Source organism: Anguilla anguilla, chromosome 1, assembly GCF_013347855.1.
Source record: "Anguilla anguilla isolate fAngAng1 chromosome 1, fAngAng1.pri, whole genome shotgun sequence".
Taxonomy (NCBI): domain Eukaryota; kingdom Metazoa; phylum Chordata; class Actinopteri; order Anguilliformes; family Anguillidae; genus Anguilla; species Anguilla anguilla.
Window position 1 is genome coordinate 54,597,983 of NC_049201.1, and position 21,073 is coordinate 54,619,055.

General features: G+C 51.5%; 1 protein-coding gene across 6 annotated transcripts in view; it reads left to right on the forward strand.

Annotated features, from left to right (window-relative positions):
* ascc3 (activating signal cointegrator 1 complex subunit 3) overlaps positions 1 to 21,073 on the forward strand; it is a 240,917-nt gene that overhangs the window by 158,163 nt on the left and 61,681 nt on the right. For all 6 annotated transcript variants that reach the window (XM_035420116.1, XM_035420134.1, XM_035420106.1 and 3 more), the window contains exons 15-19: positions 9,038 to 9,229; positions 9,671 to 9,895; positions 18,246 to 18,365; positions 19,714 to 19,878; positions 20,939 to 21,025. In XM_035420116.1, coding sequence (XP_035276007.1) covers positions 9,038 to 9,229; positions 9,671 to 9,895; positions 18,246 to 18,365; positions 19,714 to 19,878; positions 20,939 to 21,025 — 789 coding nt within the window. The remainder of the gene's footprint in view (positions 1 to 9,037; positions 9,230 to 9,670; positions 9,896 to 18,245; positions 18,366 to 19,713; positions 19,879 to 20,938; positions 21,026 to 21,073) is intronic.

Sequence of the window (21,073 nt, forward strand, 5' to 3'; positions counted from 1 at the left end):
AGATTCCGCCCTGAAGAACTGAGAGCGGAGAATGTGTGTGTCTGTGTGTGGGAGTGTGAGGGGTAGTGAGTGAATGCTTGAGTGAGAGTGCGCGTGTGTGATTGAATGAGTGAATAGGCTAGTGAGTGTGTGTGTGTGTGTGTGTGTTTATGAAGTGCTGAAGAAGCTTTCACCTAAAATTCAGGGAATCGCAAAGCCAAGCTCGGCTATTTGTTTTGTATGTGTGGTCATGGTCTAGGGGAGGGGCATTGTGACATCAGAGCTTAGGAAGGGGCCATATGCGTTGATGGGTGTAGTGTTTGACACGTGCGTTACAGGGAAGGGGGTGGAGCCTAAGCATAATAAAGACAAGTGGGGAGTTATACATTAGTGCCTGACAGCATGAAAGAAGGGGAGCTGGTTATGTGGACCACGGCTCTGGAGATGACCCCACCCCCCCACCCCCCAGAGATGATGAAGCCTCTATTTCCCCTCTCGCATCGCCCACTGTGCGGAGCGGGATTTTGGGAGGAGAGAGGGGGTTAATCTGAATAATAAGATGGTTGACTAATCTGCACAGGCACAGGAAGGTGATTGATATGCAGATTGCATTTCCAACACAAATCTCAGGACTGATAAACACACACACACACCCGCACACACACACACATACACACTCAGTGACATAGTTGCACATGCAGATTTGCACTTGCATTCCGACTGCACACAAACAGACGCTTGAATTATCACATATAAAATGTATGTACACAGGTTTAAATATTCACACATATCAATTCACACGCATACGTATAAACATCCAGGTAGACAAAAGATCTGGCATACGCGTCTATTATACCCTTAAACGTGCTAACCAGCCAGCAAGCAGACACATTCAAACACTGACACATTCATTCTCACGCATTCTCACATGCGCACACACCCACACGTTCAGACTTCGGTGTTTGAAAATACTTAATTGCTCCCACTCGTTATGAGATGCGCGACCGCGCTCACCAAAATACTCGCCCACGCACACTTAGACACACACGTGTGTATGTGCGCGAATGTGTGCCCCCAAATCATTGTACGTACACATATACCTGTGTGTGCTCACAAACTCGGAAGCACGCATTCGCACGTGCGCACACACAGACACACACACACTCACGCGCACGCACAGAGTCAGGCTCTCTGCAGCTGATACGCAGTGCTGTGGATCCGGGGCTGCTGCTGTCTGTCCCGTTTAAGCGCTCTGCTGATCCTGCGTCTGCGGGCCGGCTGCGTTAGCGTTAGCGTTAGCAGGAGCGCGGGGAGACGGCCTCATCACCGCTCTGCCTAATCCGGGCTGCTAAGAGCCACAATGCGCTGCCACCTTAAATACAGAGAGAGAGTGGTGAAGGCCCTCGGCCTCCTGGCTTCAGATTACGCCGGGGAGGAGCTGCTTTAACGCTCAGTGACAGCTCAAAGCAAACCTTATCTTCAGCATTTCAATTAGGCCCTGATCATATATCCCCAGGAGCGAATGCACTGCACTGTGGGAGGGATCTCTCTGAGACGCACACACTCACGCACATACATACACACACACACATACACGCACACACACACACACACACACACACACACACACACATACATACGTACATACACGCACACACACACGCACATACATACGTACACACACACACATACACGCACACACACACACACACACACACACACACACACATACATACGTACATACACGCACACACACACGCACATACATACGTACATACATACACGCACACACAAACACACACCTGTGATAGCGCACACATATACACGCATGCACACACGCACACACACACACACACACACACACACATACATACGTACATACACTCACACACCCGGAAATACACACATACACGTCACCTGTACCTTATCACAGTATGTGATGGACGTACTGTACAGCCCATGGAGAAATGCAAACGCATCTCTTCCATTCACATGCGAGAACACGCACACACACACAGATATAAAATACATTATATGCGCAAGCACGTTATCGCATCGAATACAGAAATACACAGGCGTCACGCACGTGTACTGCTGTGCCTGTCTGGTTACTGCCCTTAGCCTGTGCTGGTGTCTCTGTGCCTGTCTGGTTACTGCCCTTAGCCTGTGCTGGTGTGTCTCTGTGCCTGTCTGGTTACTGCCCTTAGCCTGTGCTGGTGTGTCTCTGTGCCCATCTGGTTACTGCCCTTAGCCTGTGCTGGTGTGTCTCTGTGCCTGTCTGGTTACTGCCCTTAGCCTGTGCTGGTGTGTCTCCTTGCCTGTCTGGTTACTGCCTTTTGCCTGTGCTGGTGTGTCTCTGTGCCGGTCTGGTTACTGCCCTTAGCTGTGCTGGTGTGTCTCTGTGCCTGTCTGGTTACTACGCTTTGCCTGTGCTGGTGAGTCTCTGTGAGCGTGTGTGGCGCCACCTGCAGGGCAGGAGAATGTGGCGCTCTCATGCTCCTCTCTCATGGGAGTGCAGGGTTTATTTTAAGGACACTTGTGCTTGGTGCTTTGTCCTGTGGGATGCTGTCATCACCAGTGATCATCGGCTATTGTCATGGCAACCGAGGGTGGTATGAATGCAGCTTTGGGCTCTGTGAAAGGCTGTGACTCAAAGGAATGGAGTTCTACATACCCAGCCTCACGCTACCGGATGTATGCACACACACACACACGCACACACAGGTGTGTCTTTCAAGGTGCATGTACACAAACTGTTCTCGTCTCTGTAAAGTGCAAAGAGTAGAGTTCATGCTGTGGCAAACAACCACAGGGTTTTACCTTGGTTCTAACGAGCTTAATTAGCTGATTAGCGGATTCCGAGTGCAAAGAGGTGTGTGAAACACAGATGCAGTGTGGAGAGGACAGAGCTCGTTAAGAAAGAGGAGAGGACAGAGCTCATTAAGAGACAGGAGGGGACAGTGCTCGTTTAGAGACAGGAGGGGACAGTGCTCGTTTAGAGACAGGAGGGGACAGTGCTCATTAACAGGCAGGAGAGGACAGAGCTCATTAACAGGCAGGAGAGGACAGTGCTCATTAACAGGCAGGAGAGGACAGTGCTCATTAACAGGCAGGAGAGGACAGTGCTCGTTTAGAGACAGGAGGGGACAGTGCTCGTTAAGAGACAGGAGGGGACAGTGCTCGTTTAGAGACAGGAGGGGACAGTGCTCGTTTAGAGACAGGAGGGGACAGTGCTCGTTTAGAGACAGGAGGGGACAGTGCTCGTTTAGAGACAGGAGGGGACAGTGCTCGTTTAGAGACAGGAGGGGACAGTGCTCGTTTAGAGACAGGAGGGGACAGTGCTCGTTTAGAGACAGGAGGGGACAGTGCTCGTTTAGAGACAGGAGGGGACAGTGCTCATTTAGAGACAGGAGAGGACAGAGCTCGTTTAGAGACAGGAGGGGACAGAGCTCGTTTAGAGACAGGAGGGGACAGAGCTCGTTTAGAGACAGGAGGGGACAGAGCTCATTTAGAGACAGGAGGGGACAGAGCTCGTTTAGAGACAGGAGGGGACAGAGCTCGTTTAGAGACAGGAGGGGACAGAGCTCATTAAGAGACAGGAGGGGACAGAGCTCGTTTAGAGACAGGACGGGACAGTGCTCGTTTAGAGACAGGACGGGACAGTGCTCGTTTAGAGACAGGAGGGGACAGTGCTCGTTTAGAGACAGGAGGGGACAGTGCTCGTTTAGAGACAGGAGAGGACAGAGCTCGTTTAGAGACAGGAGAGGACAGAGCTCATTAACAGGCAGGAGGAATGGTGAGCTGGTTCTGGTCCTGACATAGTGGGGAACACGCTGCCTGTATGTGCACATGTGTACGTGCTAGCGTGCACGTCTGTGTCTGCACACTGGCCCGGGTGTACGCGGTGTACAGAGAGACATGACGGATAGCCACAGCGGTTTATTACTGCACACTAAAGCCAGACAGCCACAGCGACCAGCCCAGAAGGCAGCGCAGTCCAGCCCAGCATCGCGCGTCACACACAGACTGTGTCCAAAGTGATGGGCCGGATTCTCGCTCGAGCACGTTTCACACTCTCATTCAGCCTCCCCAGGGTCAGCCAGTTGACCGGTGTTTCTTTCTGTCTGAAATCTTTGAACAGCCTGTCATAGTTGGCCATAACAGCTCTCTCTGTCTCTCGCTTTCTCTCTCGCTCTCTTCTCCTCTCTCTTGGTGCGATGTTCACATGTCTGCCATGTCAAGGGCTAAATGTGCAGTCACTTTTATTTCTGTTATTGTTCATTCATTTTCTCAGCGTACATCTTCATCTTTGTACGTGCATGCAGGTCTCAGTGTTGTATATCATTAGTTATTGGCTTCACAGTGGTGACCATATTTATCATGATTATATTTGCCAGCACTGAGCACATGGTTGGGGGTCATGCAGGGTAGACGTCAGGTACTCGCGTGCAGATTATTTTTTTGGTCAGTCAAGGAGAACTAGCCAGAGGTCAGAGGTCAAACGTCAGTCACTCTCCCCGTTCCTGTCTGCCTGCTGCGGCCTTTGGAATGGTTACGTGACCGGGAAGTCCAGGGCGGACACACTGTCAACCTGTTAATCCACACACACACTCTCACACACACTTGCACACACACACTCACTTGATCACTCACTTAAGATGTTATTCAATTTTGCTGCGCAGACAGAGTTCACATTTTGTGTTTGGGCACGTTATATATTTATATTTTATGTTAGGACAATTTTATTTATTTGTTTATTTTACTGTGGCTGTGTCTCTACATGAAAATGAAATGCGTAAAGCACTTTTCGCGTCAAATTGTGCCGGCAATAGACTTTTAAAAATAAAATAAAAAAAGAAAAATTTGCAGTAATGGTCTCAGTTACTGACAAACGTTTATGCTAGCAGAATGATTTGGAGGATAATATAATCACATGCTAATTCTAATCATAAATTAAGGGAGTCATTGGTGCCTGATGTTCAAAATTCCCTCATTTCTAAACAATGATTTTCATCAAATTAAATTAAAGTTAGTAGGCCTTAACGGTTAACCATAACTGTTACCATAGCGGTAATGTTATGGTAACCTATCTGAGGTGCAGTTTCTTTCTCCTCCTCCTCTTTTCTTTTTTGAAAGAAGAATTTCTCTGTAGGCTTCTCATCTCTGTCAGGAGTGAGAAGTTAACGTTTTCATTAGCTAACTCTAGCTATCTATCCTAACGTTAGCTGGGTGAATCTTGATGCTCGCTAAATGCTAGCTAGCAAACATTAATCCAAATAATGTTGATGACTTTGCAGTCTTGGGTAAGGCAGAGAACACGTTCTTTTCAAGAAACAATGCATGACAACGGCTAAATTTTAGCGATTTTTTAAAACCTGAAATATTTCTTTACCTGACACAGATAGACGCACGACTGTCCTTCTAACTGTGTTCACTGTTACACACTGATCAGTCCTCCCTGCTCTGTTTCTACATACACCTCCGAGAGGGAGGGGGAGAGCCAGTTTACGCACTGAAATGAGTCGGCTGCATGTCACTTTGACATTTAAAAGAAAAAAATAACTAAGAAAAAAAAAAAGCATCTCAATACCAAAAAACATTTTTGGGTGGGAGTATATGTATTTAGTCATATATTCATTATATGGGACACACTGCTATAGCAGATTAAAATTTACACATGAAATCCTTGATCCCCAGCACTGGACGAGCAGTTTGGGGTGACACTGCTTCTCTGTTTTTTATTTTTAATATTAAGCCCCTCTATTTATCTAATTATTTTAGTTTCATTAGTGAGCCATTACATTTTCAAAAAAAGCTTTTCTTGTCTGAATTTTCGCCCCTTTTTGCATTTCAGTCAGTTTCCCTGACAGTTACTAATGAAATGTGTTTACTCATTGAAGTCCAGCAGTAGTGTGCTACCTGTCATGCAGCATCTACACAATATTGTGGTGCAAGCTTTTTTTTTTTAAACACCTGTCTGCTTTTAAAGAGCAAATGAAATTTTCCAAAGGTCAGTGTTGTCCGTGCGCTATTGATTCTGTGTTTTCCCAGCCCGGTGTTTGTAGCGGTCAGTCTTATTTCACTCTGGGTGCAGCAGGCGGTAATGAAGTGGCGTTCGCTGGTACTCTCTGTTTGATGACTGTGATGTCAGCACGCCTTTCGGGTTTGGCGTCCCCTGCGTGCGCGCGGATCTTTCCGGAAGGACTCCGGCTCCGTTGGCGTTCCTAAGCGGACGGAGAGCCCCGGTCAGTGCTCGCTGACCCTGCTCACGCTGGGAGGAGGAGAAGCAAAGCGCTTTGTTGGTGTGCTGATTATCGCCTGGGTGGGTCACGCCCCCCCCTCCCCCACGCACCACCCCACCCACCCCGCATATGCATTTCAATCAGTACTGAGTGCATCCGTGTGTGTGTGTATGCATGTGTGTGTGTGCATGCGTGCGTGGGTGTGTGGTCCATACAGTATGTGTGCATGTGCATGTGCATGTATGTGAGTTGCATACAGCCTGCATATGTGTTAATCATGCAGGTGTAGTGAATACGTTCTGAGTGCTTGCATGTGTGAGAGAGGGAGAGTGCTTGGGGCAGAGAGAGAGAGAGATAGAGTGAGTTAGTGGGTGTGTGAGTGAGTATTAGAAGTAGGGTGCACTTTAGACTATAGATTGGAAGAAGGCTTTTTCACAGAAATTCTGAAATATCAACCACTAGGCCAGACAGTTACACAACTGAGCTACGAGTGCCAGCTTCAAGTTCTTATATTTGGTAGTTTAGGCCTTGTTCATAGACTAGCGGTTAGAGGCCTACAGATGGTGGGGTTGACAGAAAAAAGGGCTATGCAGCTAGAAGCTAGCTACTCATTCTTTGCTGTTATTGGAAGTTGTTGTATATCGAGAAGGCGCTGCTTTCTCTGTTCTTTAATGGAATAATGAATATATAGTTTTGTATGTGCAAACATTGTTTATTGCTAAACTGACACATGATATCATTACACATCTAAGAACATAATTAAAATAAGCATGCGTGTGAGAGAGAGAGAGACACTGCATATGCTCGCTCAGAGAGCATCAGCTATTCATTCCCTTGGGAGCTGGTCTCCTCCTCTCTTCTGGAGATGAGATACAGCGCTGTGTCTCTCCTCATCCTCACACCTCAACTACAAAGCCAAGTGTCTGCACGGTCCTCTATACTGCTCTGAGATCTGTGACGGGGCTTTGAACAGTCTCCCCTCCTCTCAAATCCAGGCCCCTGCATGTCCCCCCTAAACTGTTCTGAGATCTGTGACAGGGGGCTTTGAACAGTCTGCCCTCCTCTCAAATCCAGGCCCCTGCATGTCCCCCCTAAACTGTTCTGAGATCTGTGACAGGGGGCTTTGAACAGTCCCCCCTCCTCTCAAATCCAGGCCCCTGCATGTCCCCCCTAAACTGTTCTGAGATCTGTGACAGGGGGCTTTGAACAGTCTGCTCTCCTCTCAAATCCAGGCCCCTGCATGTCCCCCCTAAACTGTTCTGAGATCTGTGACAGGGGGCTTTGAACAGTCTGCTCTCCTGTGGCCAGAGCTGAACATCACCATCGTCGTCTTGCGACTTGTGTAAGAGTTAAAAAGAGAGGAGGTGGACGGAGAACAAAAGATGCGATGGCGAGATGAGTGAACGGAAGACAGCGGATCATGGGAAAGGCAGGGAGGGAGGGAGGGAGGGAGGGAGGGGGGGCTGGGTTGCCATGGCCATGTGAGGTAGTTTAGTCCTGCGTGTAGTTTCCACGTTTGAGTGCTTGAGCAGACTGTTAATGAAGCTGCAGGACCAATCGCTCACAAAACTCTGAGGTCACAGTGCTCACGCCCTGACCTGCGAGTGTGTGGAGCGGAAACTGTGCCTCAGACCAGTAGGGCTGCGGGTTTGAGCTCACAGCAGCTTATCACTGTGTGTTATGGACTGTATATGTATGCAGTGTTTTTGTGTGAATGTGTGCATGTTCCTATGTGTGTGTGTGTATGTGTGTATGTGTGTGTGTGTGAGATAGAGAGAGAGTGACTATATGTCAAATATTCCTGTGTATATGCGTTTGTTTGTACACTTTTTTGTGTATGCACTTGTGTTTTTCTGAACGTGGATTCTGAAAGGTCCCTCAGTGAAGGTACACAAAGGGTTCAGTATCCGTATGTCCGAGTGCTGTATTCAATCTCACGCCAGGCAGATCATTTGAAAGGCCAGTGGGTCTTGTGAACAGAGATCTGTGATAGGTGTGTGTGCTGGACCCAGAGCGTGTGCGAGTCCTTGGATGTGTTGGGGGCGGGGGGGACAGTGGGGGGGGGGGCTTCCCTGCAGCTACCTGTGGATGGCCTGCCTGCCCCTCAGGAGCATGCTGGGAGTGTGCTTCTGATCTCGACGGGGGGGGCGGGGGTCTGGAGTGTGTGCTGCAGGTACTGGGGTGGAGCTGGGCTTTGATCCTCTCCCACCTACCTCTGAGCTGATAGAGGAGCCCTGCTGAGCGGACCCACCCCTGTACCGGCGCGGTCCACTGCCACCACCCATCCCATCTACTGCCGCTGATCTCCTCTGCTCCCTCTGCTGCTCATGCTGTTCCCATCTCCTCCCTCTGCTGCTCATGCTGTTCCCATCTCCTCCCCCTGCTGCTAATGCTGTTCCCATCTCCTCCCTCTGCTGCTCATGCTGTTCCCATCTCCCCCTCTGCTGCTGAGATAATGAAAGGAGACATTTGTGAGGGATATTACATTACATTACATTAGAGGCATTTATCAGACGCTCTTATCCAGAGCGACTTACACAACTTTTTTTACATAGCATTTTACATTGTATCCATTTATACAGCTGGATATATACTGAAGCAATGCAGGTAAAGTACGTTGCTCAAGGGTACAACGGCAGTGTCCTTACCCGGGAATCGAACCTGCGACCTTTCGGTTACAAGCCCAGTTCCTTACCCACTGTGCTACACTCCGTCCTACAGGGATATCAGACTAACAGATCCTGTTGTCTGTCTGATGCTGTGCACCAATCAGAAGAGGCAGGCAGGACATGTGACTCTCCTCTCTGACCCCACAGGTCCAGCGCTCACGGAACAAGCAGATGCAGGAGATGTTTCCGGACGGGTTTGGGATTCACCACGCGGGGATGCTGCGCTCGGACCGTAGCCTGATGGAGAGCATGTTCTCTAAGGGCTACCTGAAGGTGCTGGTGTGCACCGCCACGCTGGCCTGGGGGGTCAACCTGCCCGCCCACGCCGTCATCATCAAGGTGGGAGAGACCTCACCGGCCTGCCTGCGTGCGTGCGTGTGTGTGTGTAAGAGTGTGTGTGTGTGTGTTAGTGTATTTGTGTCTGTGTACATTTGTGTGTGTGTGTGTGCACGTGCCCATGTGCGTTTGTACATCTGAGTCTCTGTATTGTGTGTCTTGTTTTGTCTGAGTGGGCATGTGCTTCTTTGAGAGAGACATTCTCCTGGTACATGTGTTTTCTGGATTTAATGTAACTGGAACATTGTGAATGATAAGTCCTGTTTGGGCGGCAGTGTATTATAATGGGTAAGGAGTTGGTCTTGTAACCCTTGGCAAGGTATATATCCAGCTGTCTAAATGGATGCAATGTAAATGTGTATAGTAGTGTGAGTGTGTGGAGTAGTGTTGGGGCTACAGAAAGCTGCTTTAGTGCTGCTCTGAGGGTGTGGCTTGGCTTCACAGGGCACCCAGATCTACGATGCCAAGCGGGGGACGCTGGTGGACCTGGGCATCCTGGACGTGATGCAGATCTTCGGGCGCGCCGGGCGCCCGCAGTTCGACAAGTACGGCGAGGGCACCATCATCACCTCCCACGACAAGCTGAGCCACTACCTGACGCTGCTCACCCAGCAGAACCCCATCGAGAGCCAGTTCCTGGAGAGCCTGGCCGACAACCTCAACGCAGAGGTACGGAGACGGCGCCGTCCAATCGCACGCGTCGCTTAAACAGCGCTGTCCAATCGCGCGAATCGCTCGTGTGCTGCTGTCAAATCAGAATCTGTTCCGCCCGGTCGTTTATGTTTTTAAATAAAATTCAGTACAGTGCAGGTAAAGGAAATTTCCGGAGATAAATGCCATAGAGAATGAACAGCTGCTCCAGCAGTTGGGAAGCTGCTGAAGATGTGGTAGCCTTAGGCATGGCTAAGAGAAACAGGCGAATCTCTCTGAAGATACGCACTCAAACTGCACTCGAGAGGAGCGGATTGAAGAGGTGGGCTTTCAGTCCGTATCTGAAGACAGCTGGTGACTCTGTGATGCTCTGACTGCTGTGCATACAGAAACTCCATCCGCCACTGGAGGGCGCTAAGAGCGAGCACAGCTGTGAATAGAACAGCAAAATAAAGGGGAAGTTGCCCAGGGATTTTGCTGCTCGCTGGATTCCTGGTTCTGAGCGACGTGTGGACCCTCTGACCAGCAACGCGTTCATGAGCAAGGCAGAGACCTTTTGTTTTTTTAATGGAAGGAAATATTTTTTTAGAGATTGAGTGAAATTTATCGAATGCAACATGTTTGCTTTCCTAGCTTTCATATGGGGTCATACTTCTTGTTCGTCACTCCTTACTGTTCCATCTTCTGTGGTAAACAGGCGTATTCACAGTCTGCTGATATGCTTTTCCTTGCCATTAGATGGCAGCACCACAAAGGAAGCCGTAAAACAGGGTGGTGAGGGGGGGCTTGGGGGTGGTTGGGGGTGATGCCACGAAGTGTGGGGAAACGCACAGTAGGTGGCGCCAAAAGACAGAGGACGAGCAGCGTTGGTAAGCCTCGCGCCTGCAGAGCTTTGAGATGCGCACAGTCTAAACACAAACAGGCCAGCTCTGCTTTCCATTTCAGGGCGCCGTAAAAGAAAATAATAATCTCCCTTTGACGATTAATTTAACGCCCCGGCTCGCAGATTCGCACACATCTCGCCGGTGCCGCACCGCTTTGTTCTCACATGGCCGGTTGTGAGAGGCATGGGGGAGGTCACGGGAGAGATATATAGGGCTATGAATCGGTTAGCTGTGTTAACATGCAGCCTACTTATGTAATCACTTAGATTTACAGTGTGGCTTTATAGCGCTCGGATATGGCTGGTTGTAAAATGGTAGTTAAGTTCATGTAAATTATGCCGGATAGTTTACATTCAAAGGACATTCATCATGGTAGAAGACCGGATGTGTGTGTGTGTGTGTGTGTGTCCGTTTTAAGGTTTATGGCAACGTGTGTTCGTTTGTGTGCAGATATACGCCCTCACATGTGAGCCTTTGTGAACATGTGCAGGTGTGTGTGTGTGTGTGTGTGTGTTCCCTGTGTGTCTGCAAGTATGTGTGCGTGCATTTTTAAGCATATGTCTCTGCCATATGTGTATGCGGCTGACCATGTGTGCAAGCATATGTGGCTGCGTGTGTGTGTGTGTGTGTGTGTGTGTGCGTGCGTGTGTGTGTGTGTGTGTGGCTGACTGTGCATGCATGTCTGACTCTGTGGTCATGTTTATATGTGTGAGTGTTTGTGTACGTGTGTATACGTCTGTGTGTGCATGTGTGAATTTGTATGTTCGTGTGCATGCGTGTGTGTTTTGTGTGTGTGTGCTTTGGTGCATGCGTGTTTGTATATGCTCGTGTGTGTGTGTTTTGTGTGTGTGTATGTTTTGTGTGCGTGCATGTGTGTGTGTTTTGTGTGTGTGTGTGTGTGTGTGTGTGTGTGTGTGTGTGTGTGCTTCGGCGCATGTGTGCCTGTATTGTGTGTGTGTGTCATGGCTGTTGCCACATTAAGACTGTTCCAGTGAGACTTAGCAATGCCAAAATTAAAGATGGATCTTCTGCTCAGCATAGCTTTTCCTCCGAGTGCTCTGTCACATCAGAGAGAGCGGAGAGAGAGAAAGGGGGTGGGGGAGGGTACGAGAGAAAAGAGAGAGGCTGGGTGGGAGGGAGGGAGCGAGGGAGCGAGGGATGGGGAGAAACGGATAGAGGCTGATGCAAGAAGCAGACGGGCTGCAGGTATTTGTATTGTGTGTTTGCAGATTATGCCCAAACGGGCGGCGATTCAGAGATCCCCTCAGTGACTGCCGTAATATGAACAGAGAGATATCTCCAGCCCCCGCTCTGAGGAAGCAGACGCGTCCACGCGCTCCGTACGCCCGCTCGCCTGTCCCTACGCGTCCTGTACGCACGCTCGCCTGTCCCTACGCGCTCCGTACGCACGCTCGCCTGTCCCTGTGTGTTCCGTACGCACGCTCGCCTGTCCCTACGCGTCCTGTACGCAGGCTCGCCTGTCCCTGTGTGTTCCGTACGCACGCTCGCCTGTCCCTACGCGTTCCGTACGCACGCTCGCCTGTCCCTGTGTGTTCCGTACGCACGCTCGCCTGTCCCTGCGTGTTCCGTACGCACGCTCGCCTGTCCCTGTGTGTTCCGTACGCACGCTCGCCTGTCCCTGTGTGTTCCGTACGCACGCTCGCCTGTCCCTGTGTTCCGTACGCACGCTCGCCTGTCCCTGTGTTCCGTACGCACGCTCGCCTGTCCCTGCGTGTTCCGTACTCCCGCTCGCCTGTCCCTGTGTGTTCCGTACGCACGCTCGCCTGTCCCTGTGTGTTCCGTACGCAGGCTCGCCTGTCCCTGTGTTCCGTACGCACGCTCGCCTGTCCCTGTGTGTTCCGTACGCACGCTCGCCTGTCCCTGTGTGTTCCGTACGCACGCTCGCCTGTCCCTGTGTGTTCCGTACGCACGCTCGCCTGTCCCTGTGTGTTCCGTACGCACGCTCGCCTGTCCCTGTGTGTTCCGTACGCACGCTCGCCTGTCCCTGTGTGTTCCGTACGCACGCTCGCCTGTCCCTGTGTGTTCCGTACGCACGCTCGCCTGTCCCTGTGTGTTCCGTACGCACGCTCGCCTGTCCCTGTGTGTTCCGTACGCACGCTCGCCTGTCCCTGTGTGTTCCGTACGCTCGCTCGCCTGTCCCTGTGTGTTCCGTACGCACGCTCGCCTGTCCCTGTGTTCCGTACGCACGCTCGCCTGTCCCTGTGTTCCGTACGCACGCTCGCCTGTCCCCACGCGCTCCGTACGCCCGCTCGCCTGTCCCTACGCGTCCTGTACGCAGGCTCGCCTGTCCCTACGCGTCCTGTACGCACGCTCGCCTGTCCCCACGCGCACGCGATTCAGAGATCCCCTCAGTGACTGCGGTAATATGAACAGAGAGATATCTCCAGCCCCCGCTCTCAGGAAGCAGACGCGTCCACGTGCTCCGTACGCACGCTCGCCTGTCCCTGTGTGTCCTGTACGCAGGCTCGCCTGTCCCTACGCGTCCTGTACGCACGCTCGCCTGTCCCTGCGTGTTCCGTACGCACGCTCGCCTGTCCCTGCGTGTTCCGTACTCCCGCTCGCCTGTCCCTGTGTGTTCCGTACGCACGCTCGCCTGTCCCTGTGTTCCGTACGCACGCTCGCCTGTCCCTGTGTGTTCCGTACGCACGCTCGCCTGTCCCTGTGTGTTCCGTACGCACGCTCGCCTGTCCCTACACATCCTGTACGCAGGCTCGCCTGTCCCTGTGTTCCGTACGCACGCTCGCCTGTCCCTGTGTTCCGTACGCACGCTCGCCTGTCCCTGTGTTCCGTACGCACGCTCGCCTGTCCCTGTGTGTTCCGTACGCACGCTCGCCTGTCCCTGTGTGTTCCGTACGCACGCTCGCCTGTCCCTACACATCCTGTACGCACGCTCGCCTGTCCCTGTGTTCCGTACGCACGCTCGCCTGTCCCTGTGTGTTCCGTACTCCCGCTCGCCTGTCCCTGTGTGTTCCGTACGCACGCTCGCCTGTCCCTGTGTGTTCTGTACGCACGCTCGCCTGTCCCTGTGTGTTCCGTACTCCCGCTCGCCTGTCCCTGTGTGTTCCGTACTCCCGCTCGCCTGTCCCTACACATCCTGTACGCACGCTCGCCTGTCCCTGTGTTCCGTACGCACGCTCGCCTGTCCCTACGCGTCCTGTACGCAGGCTCGCCTGTCCCTGTGTGTTCCGTACGCACGCTCGCCTGTCCCCACGCGCTCCGTACGCATGCTCGCCTGTCCCTACGCGTCCTGTACGCCCGCTCGCCTGTCCCTGTGTGTTCCGTACGCACGCTCGCCTGTCCCTGTGTTCCGTACGCACGCTCGCCTGTCCCTGTGTTCCGTACGCACGCTCGCCTGTCCCTGTGTGTTCCGTACGCACGCTCGCCTGTCCCTGTGTGTTCCGTACGCAGGCTCGCCTGTCCCTGTGTGTTCCGTACGCACGCTCGCCTGTCCCTACGCGTCCTGTCCCTGTGTGTTCCGTACGCACGCTCGCCTGTCCCTGTGTGTTCCGTACGCACGCTCGCCTGTCCCCACGCGCTCCGTACGCACGCTCGCCTGTCCCTACGCGTCCTGTACGCCCGCTCGCCTGTCCCTACGCGTCCTGTACGCAGGCTCGCCTGTCCCTACGCGTCCTGTACGCACGCTCGCCTGTCCCCACGCGCACGCGATTCAGAGATCCCCTCAGTGACTGCGGTAATATGAACAGAGAGATATCTCCAGCCCCCGCTCTGAGGAAGCAGACGCGTCCACGCGCTCCGTACGCACGCTCGCCTGTCCCTGTGTGTCCTGTACGCAGGCTCGCCTGTCCCTACGCGTCCTGTACGCACGCTCGCCTGTCCCTGTGTGTTCCGTACGCACGCTCGCCTGTCCCTGTGTGTTCCGTACGCACGCTCGCCTGTCCCTGTGTGTTCCGTACGCACGCTCGCCTGTCCCTGTGTGTTCCGTACGCACGCTCGCCTGTCCCTGTGTGTTCCGTACGCACGCTCGCCTGTCCCTGTGTGTTCCGTACGCACGCTCGCCTGTCCCTACACATCCTGTACGCAGGCTCGCCTGTCCCTACGCGTCCTGTACGCACGCTCGCCTGTCCCTACGCGTTCCGTACGCACGCTCGCCTGTCCCTGTGTGTTCCGTACGCACGCTCGCCTGTCCCTGTGTGTTCCGTACGCACGCTCGCCTGTCCCTGTGTTCCGTACGCACGCTCGCCTGTCCCTGTGTGTTCCGTACTCCCGCTCGCCTGTCCCTGTGTGTTCCGTACGCACGCTCGCCTGTCCCTGTGTTCCGTACGCACGCTCGCCTGTCCCTGTGTGTTCCGTACGCACGCTCGCCTGTCCCTGTGTGTTCCGTACTCCCGCTCGCCTGTCCCTACACATCCTGTACGCAGGCTCGCCTGTCCCTGTGTGTTCCGTACGCACGCTCGCCTGTCCCTGTGTTCCGTACGCACGCTCGCCTGTCCCTGTGTGTTCCGTACTCCCGCTCGCCTGTCCCTGTGTGTTCCGTACGCACGCTCGCCTGTCCCTGTGTGTTCTGTACGCACGCTCGCCTGTCCCTGTGTGTTCCGTACTCCCGCTCGCCTGTCCCTGTGTGTTCCGTACGCACGCTCGCCTGTCCCTGTGTGTTCCGTACGCATGCTCGCCTGTCCCTGTGTGTTCCGTACGCACGCTCGCCTGTCCCTGTGTGTTCCGTACTCCCGCTCGCCTGTCCCTGTGTGTTCCGTACGCACGCTCGCCTGTCCCTGCGTGTTCCGTACGCACGCTCGCCTGTCCCTGCGTGTTCCGTACGCACGCTCGCCTGTCCCTGTGTGTTCCGTACTCCCGCTCGCCTGTCCCTGCGTGTTCCGTACGCACGCTCGCCTGTCCCTGTGTGTTCCGTACGCAGGCTCGCCTGTCCCTACGCGTCCTGTACGCACGCTCTCCTGTCCCTACGCGTCCTGTACGCACGCTCGCCTGTCCCTGTGTTCCGTACGCACGCTCACCTGTCCCTGCCTCCCGCCATCGCCGCCAGTCATCTGCCAGCGCTGTGGCGTTCCTGAGTGTCACACGCATGGGCTGGCTCTGAGAGAGCAGGCAGGTGTGTGCAGAGCGGACAGAGATGGTGCAGGCCGGACAGCAGAGCATGTGTGTGCTTGTGCTTGCATGTGTGCGTGTGCATGTGTGCACATGTGTGTGTGTGTTTGTGCGTGTACGTGTGTGCGTGTGTGTGTTTGTGCGTGTGTGTACGTGTGTGCGTTTGTGTGTGTGTGTGTTGTACTGTTGTGTAGGGACATGCCTGGCCCTCTTGTCCCTGGTGTCTCAGACCACTGAAGGAGGAAGGAAGGGGACAGAGCAGATGTGGGTGAGAACCACAAGATGGCGGAATTAGTAAAGGAGGTCTCGTTTTTGAAGAAGATTGAAACGAGGCGTGTGTGTGCGTGTTTATGTGCGTGTATGTGTACGTGTGCGTGTGTGTGTGTAATGTTACATATTTTCTTCAAGGCCAGAGCCTGAATGAGGAAGCGTTCTAGTTTCCCCAGTTTCGACTGGTGGCAGAGCCTCCCTTCGCTCACGCTCAGACCCGCTAGGAAATGGAACAGAGCGGCGGGCGCAGTTGCACTCGGCAGACAGAGGGGGCAGTGTGTACCAGTGAGTGGCGCCCCTCCTCGCTCTCGCTGAGGAGCCGGGGATGTGGGAGAATGTGTCGGGGATAAGACCACGGGATCCCGTACCTGAGCAAACGGGGAACGCAAAGATTTTATTGTGTTTGTTTTATTCGCCCGCTCGCTAAAAGGACACCCCAAACCCCTCCTCCCCCTCCCTATCCACCAACCCCCCAATCTCGTACGACTTCACACGCCTCTGATGCACTCTGGAGAAAAACACGCTCTGTTTTCCTGCCGACGAGATTCAGCAGGCAGATTAAAGTTCTGTCGCTCTCTACCACAGCTGTCCTGATTCTGCTACTCGCCGGATTCGGGTTGTTTCATTCGATTCATGTGGGGTATGAATCAGTCATTCTGTCCTACGTTCTAGTGTGCATTCTCTTGTCAGAGGAACAACAGAAAAACAGTTCTGTTTTGATGCAGCATGCCCGTTCTCAAGGAAACTTCATCCTGTAAAAATACTGAATTTGTTTGCTTTTTCTTACAGAAGTTTGAGCTGGTTTCCTTGTAAAAATGTTTACAACAGATTTTTTTTTTTTTTTTTCATATTTTTTAGTTAGTTTTTCCTGTTTTTTATTGTGGCTGTTGAAATCCTCATAACTAGTTTCCCTGTGGAAATGTGTACAGTTTGCTACTCTAAGTGCAAAAGAACACTGTAGGACACACGCATTCTGCTCACGCGTCACGAGAATCGGGTTCGAGGCCGTGACTTAAAGATCCGCTGAGAGAAGGCCCATTCTGCTGCGTGTGCGTGATGCGCTCTCTTAAAGCTCGGCAAACGTAGAAGTGTCGCTCCGCGTTCGGCCAGCGATGATGCGTCCTCGCGCAAGCTCTGGTTGCGTAGGAGCGGTGTGTCAACAACCGCCATTACCTCCTGGTAAAAATAACACACTTTGGCTAGCCTGCAGAAACAGAGTTTGTTTGTTTGTTTTTGTTTTGCCCTGGTCTATCATTTTTTCCTGTTTTTGTGAATGTTGTTTTTTCGGGGCTCGTTCAGAATGTGTAATGTATGTCCGGGCTTCTCCTGTGTCTTTGTTCACAGGAAGTGGTTGTTTCCGCTGGTGCGACCTCTGTTAAATATGTGCATATTTGCCTGCCGGTCATAACAGTACACAGAGACGCTCCTAGCACAGTTATAGATTTCCTTAATGGCCGAATCTGAGGGAAAGCGCCGTTTGCGACGCTCTGCGCATTAATAAAACATGAACCCTTTCTGCTCTGCGAGCTGGGAGAGGGGCGGAGGGAGGGGGTACTGGGGGAGGGGTTTCCTGTGTTCTACATTTAAGTGCAGACTGAGCCGCACCGGATTAGTGATCACTGTAGGTGTGCTTTTCATGTGTGCTGCATAGATGCATGCATAGTTTTAATGATGTCATTGGGTGGGGGCTCTAGAGGTGTGGCCAAGGGGAGTGTGCTTTAAATGCTTTTTAGGTGATTGTGTCGAATTAACCCCAGGCTTACTATGTATAGTATGGCTCCATATTACACAATATTGAGCATGCCAGACAATATTCATGATAATAATACACTTTATATAATACCTTTCATTGAAGGAAAGAAGGTACTTCCAAATGGAATAAAAACAGAATTCATGAGTATAAGGGTAAGGATGAATCCAAAATCATACCTGATATATGGTGTGAAAAATCACTATGTCCAACACAGTGTGGCTGAGGTTTATTTTTTATTTGTTTTTATTGATATTATTGATTTAAAATTGTGATTGCAACATTAAAAAAGAAGTTTAAGTGCATGGCACAATGTTCCTGGAACTTCTTTGTTTTTTTAAATTTGTGTAAAGAGATGTTCTCTCTCTCTCTGCTCCCATAGGTGGCTTTGGGGACCGTCACCAACGTGGAGGAAGCTGTGAAGTGGCTGAGCTACGCTTACCTGTACGTGCGAATGAGGGCCAACCCGCTGGCCTACGGCATCAATCACAAAGCCTACCAGGTACCCTTCACCTTTCACCTTTGACCTCTCGCAGACCACGAGCCTATCAGCTACAGAGCACCTCTGACCTTCCAGCTTTGATCAGCGGCGGGGCTGAACTGGTATAAAACGCCTCTCTGCTGTGACCTCTGACCCCCGAGCCTCAGGGTGTGATTAATGCAGAGCCCGGGCGTGCCTGGCGGAGCGGGTCTGTCCTTCTCTCACACCTGCGGTTACCTGCAAGGCCGCACAGGTGCGCCGCACCTTTCACCTTTAACCTTTCACACCTCGTCGCCCGCTGTTTTTTCACTTTGGCATTTGGTCACCCTCCCCTCAGCCACCGAAAGAGGACAAATATTTGCCCCCCCCCCCCCCCCCCCGAGCGTGAGGCCCCCGTTACTGTGAGAGAAACCGTCCCTGTGAGGAAACGGCCTGCTATTGTTCCTTCAGCCTCTCTCTCATGCACTGATTTACTCTCCCAGACTTTCCTCAGCTTACATTTATCACCCCACTCTCTCCTGCCTTTTTTTCTTTTCTTTCTGAGGGGGGAGGACTGTTTGCCCCCAGATGCCATATCCTCTCCATCGACTGCTCAACCCCCCCCCCCCCCCCCCCCCCCCCCCCGCAACGACTTTGCTTCCTATGACGCGGCCCCTGCCCGTCTTCAGGGGATTTTCCATTGCCTGATATCCCACCAATAACACCGTTCCCCATTCGGTACCTCTGAGACGGGTGTCCACAGGGAACTTACAACAAGCCCGTTCGGCTGGTTTAAAAGCAACACAGTAAAAGGCTGAGTGCGCAGCTTGAGTCAGAATTCTGACATCCCCGGGACATGCCGTTGTTCATTTGCTGAACGTGTGCCCCTCATCCAGAGTGATCTGAACACTTAACATTTCTATGGTGCCCATTTATCTGCTGAATGTTCTCGGTGGGGAAAACGGGACTGACTTCCCTCACTGCAAAAAATAAGTAAAACTCAAGAAGTCTTTTGGCCTTACTGTATATCTAGACTTAATGTCTTATTTCTATATATTTTCTTTTTTTTGATTAAATGTTGTGAAAACTATTGGAAGTGAGACAGGTTTGACTGACTTTAGATTTGCTACTGGGGTAAGAAGTTACTGTTTGCTTGACAAATTATCACTTGCCAAGCAGTACCTTAAAATAAGCTAATATTTTCTGCTTGATATAAAAAACATAAGTCTCATTACAATACTAAAACACAATTGTCAAAACAGATTATTTTTGTAGCGCTGGGATTTGAACCTTTAAACTTCAAAGCCAGTACCACCAGACTACAGTGTCTCCTTGCAGATCACAGTTGTATCCGTTAGAGAATGGAGCACGTTTCTCTTTCCCGTCCCAGATGGATCCAGGCTTGGAGCTGTACCGCAAGGAGCTGGTGGTGGAGGCAGGCCGCAAGCTGGACAAGGCCCGCATGATCCGCTTTGAGGAGCGGACTGGGTACTTCTCCTCCACGGACCTGGGCAGAACCGCCAGCCACTTCTACATCCGATACAACACCATAGAGGTACGATATGCGCATAGATATATACAACACTAAAGATACGCGTGATGTAACTCTGTGTCTCAGATACACCATAGAGGTATGATATGCACATAGACATCATGTACAACACTAAAGATGCGTGTGATGTAACTGTGTCACAGATGCACCATAGAAGTATGATATGCACATAGATATCATATACAACTCTAAAGATATGTCTAAATCTGTGTCTCTGTTACAGCACCATAGAGGTATGATATGTACATAGATATCATATACAGCACTAAAGATGCGTGTGATGTAACTGTGTCACAGGTACACCATAGAAGTATGATATGCACATAGATATCATATACAACACTAAAGATACGTCTAAATCTGTGTCTCTGTTACAGCACCATAGAGGTATGATATGTACATAGATATCATATACAGCACTAAAGATACAAGTGATGTAAATCTGTTTAAGGTACACCACCATAGAGGTACGAAATAAACATAGCTATCATACACAACATTAAAGATGTGTGATAGAAATCTGTATATCAGGTACAACACTAGATGCATGATATTTACCTGTATAAAAAACGACACAGCATAGATGGAGATATACACCTACACATCAGCTCGTCCTCGAAAAAAGACTAGCGCTTCTAGTGTTAAGCACCATTGAGATATGATGTACTCTGACATGTCAAATAGAAGGCAGTAGATTTATGCCATACACCTACGCCTCCCATTCAACTCCACAGAAGCATGATGTGCACTTACATGTCAAATTCAAACGCCATAGACACCCGAGCTGCTTCTCTAGTTCAGGCTCTGTACTGTGTGTGTGTGTGTTATACACACCTTTTCCTCTAATACATAATTGTCAAGTTACATTTGCATGCATGCATTTCCATTGAGTACAGCCTTCCATGGGGGCGAGCTGTGCACTCCAAGCTCAAAAACACTGTAACGAGGACATAGTGTGTACCACAGCATGGAGCACAGGCCCCTTTGTGTAGCATTTAACACAGCTCTGCTGCTGCCCACATGTGGGATATCTGAACGCCAGCTTCTCTTTTTCCACATGAAGACTTTCAACGAGCTGTTCAATGCCCAGAAGACCGAGGCCGATATCCTGAGCATTGTGTCCAAGGCGGAAGAGTTTGAGCAGGTCAAGGTGAGGACTCCTGTGTGTGTGTGTGTGTGTGTGTGTGTGTGTGTGTGT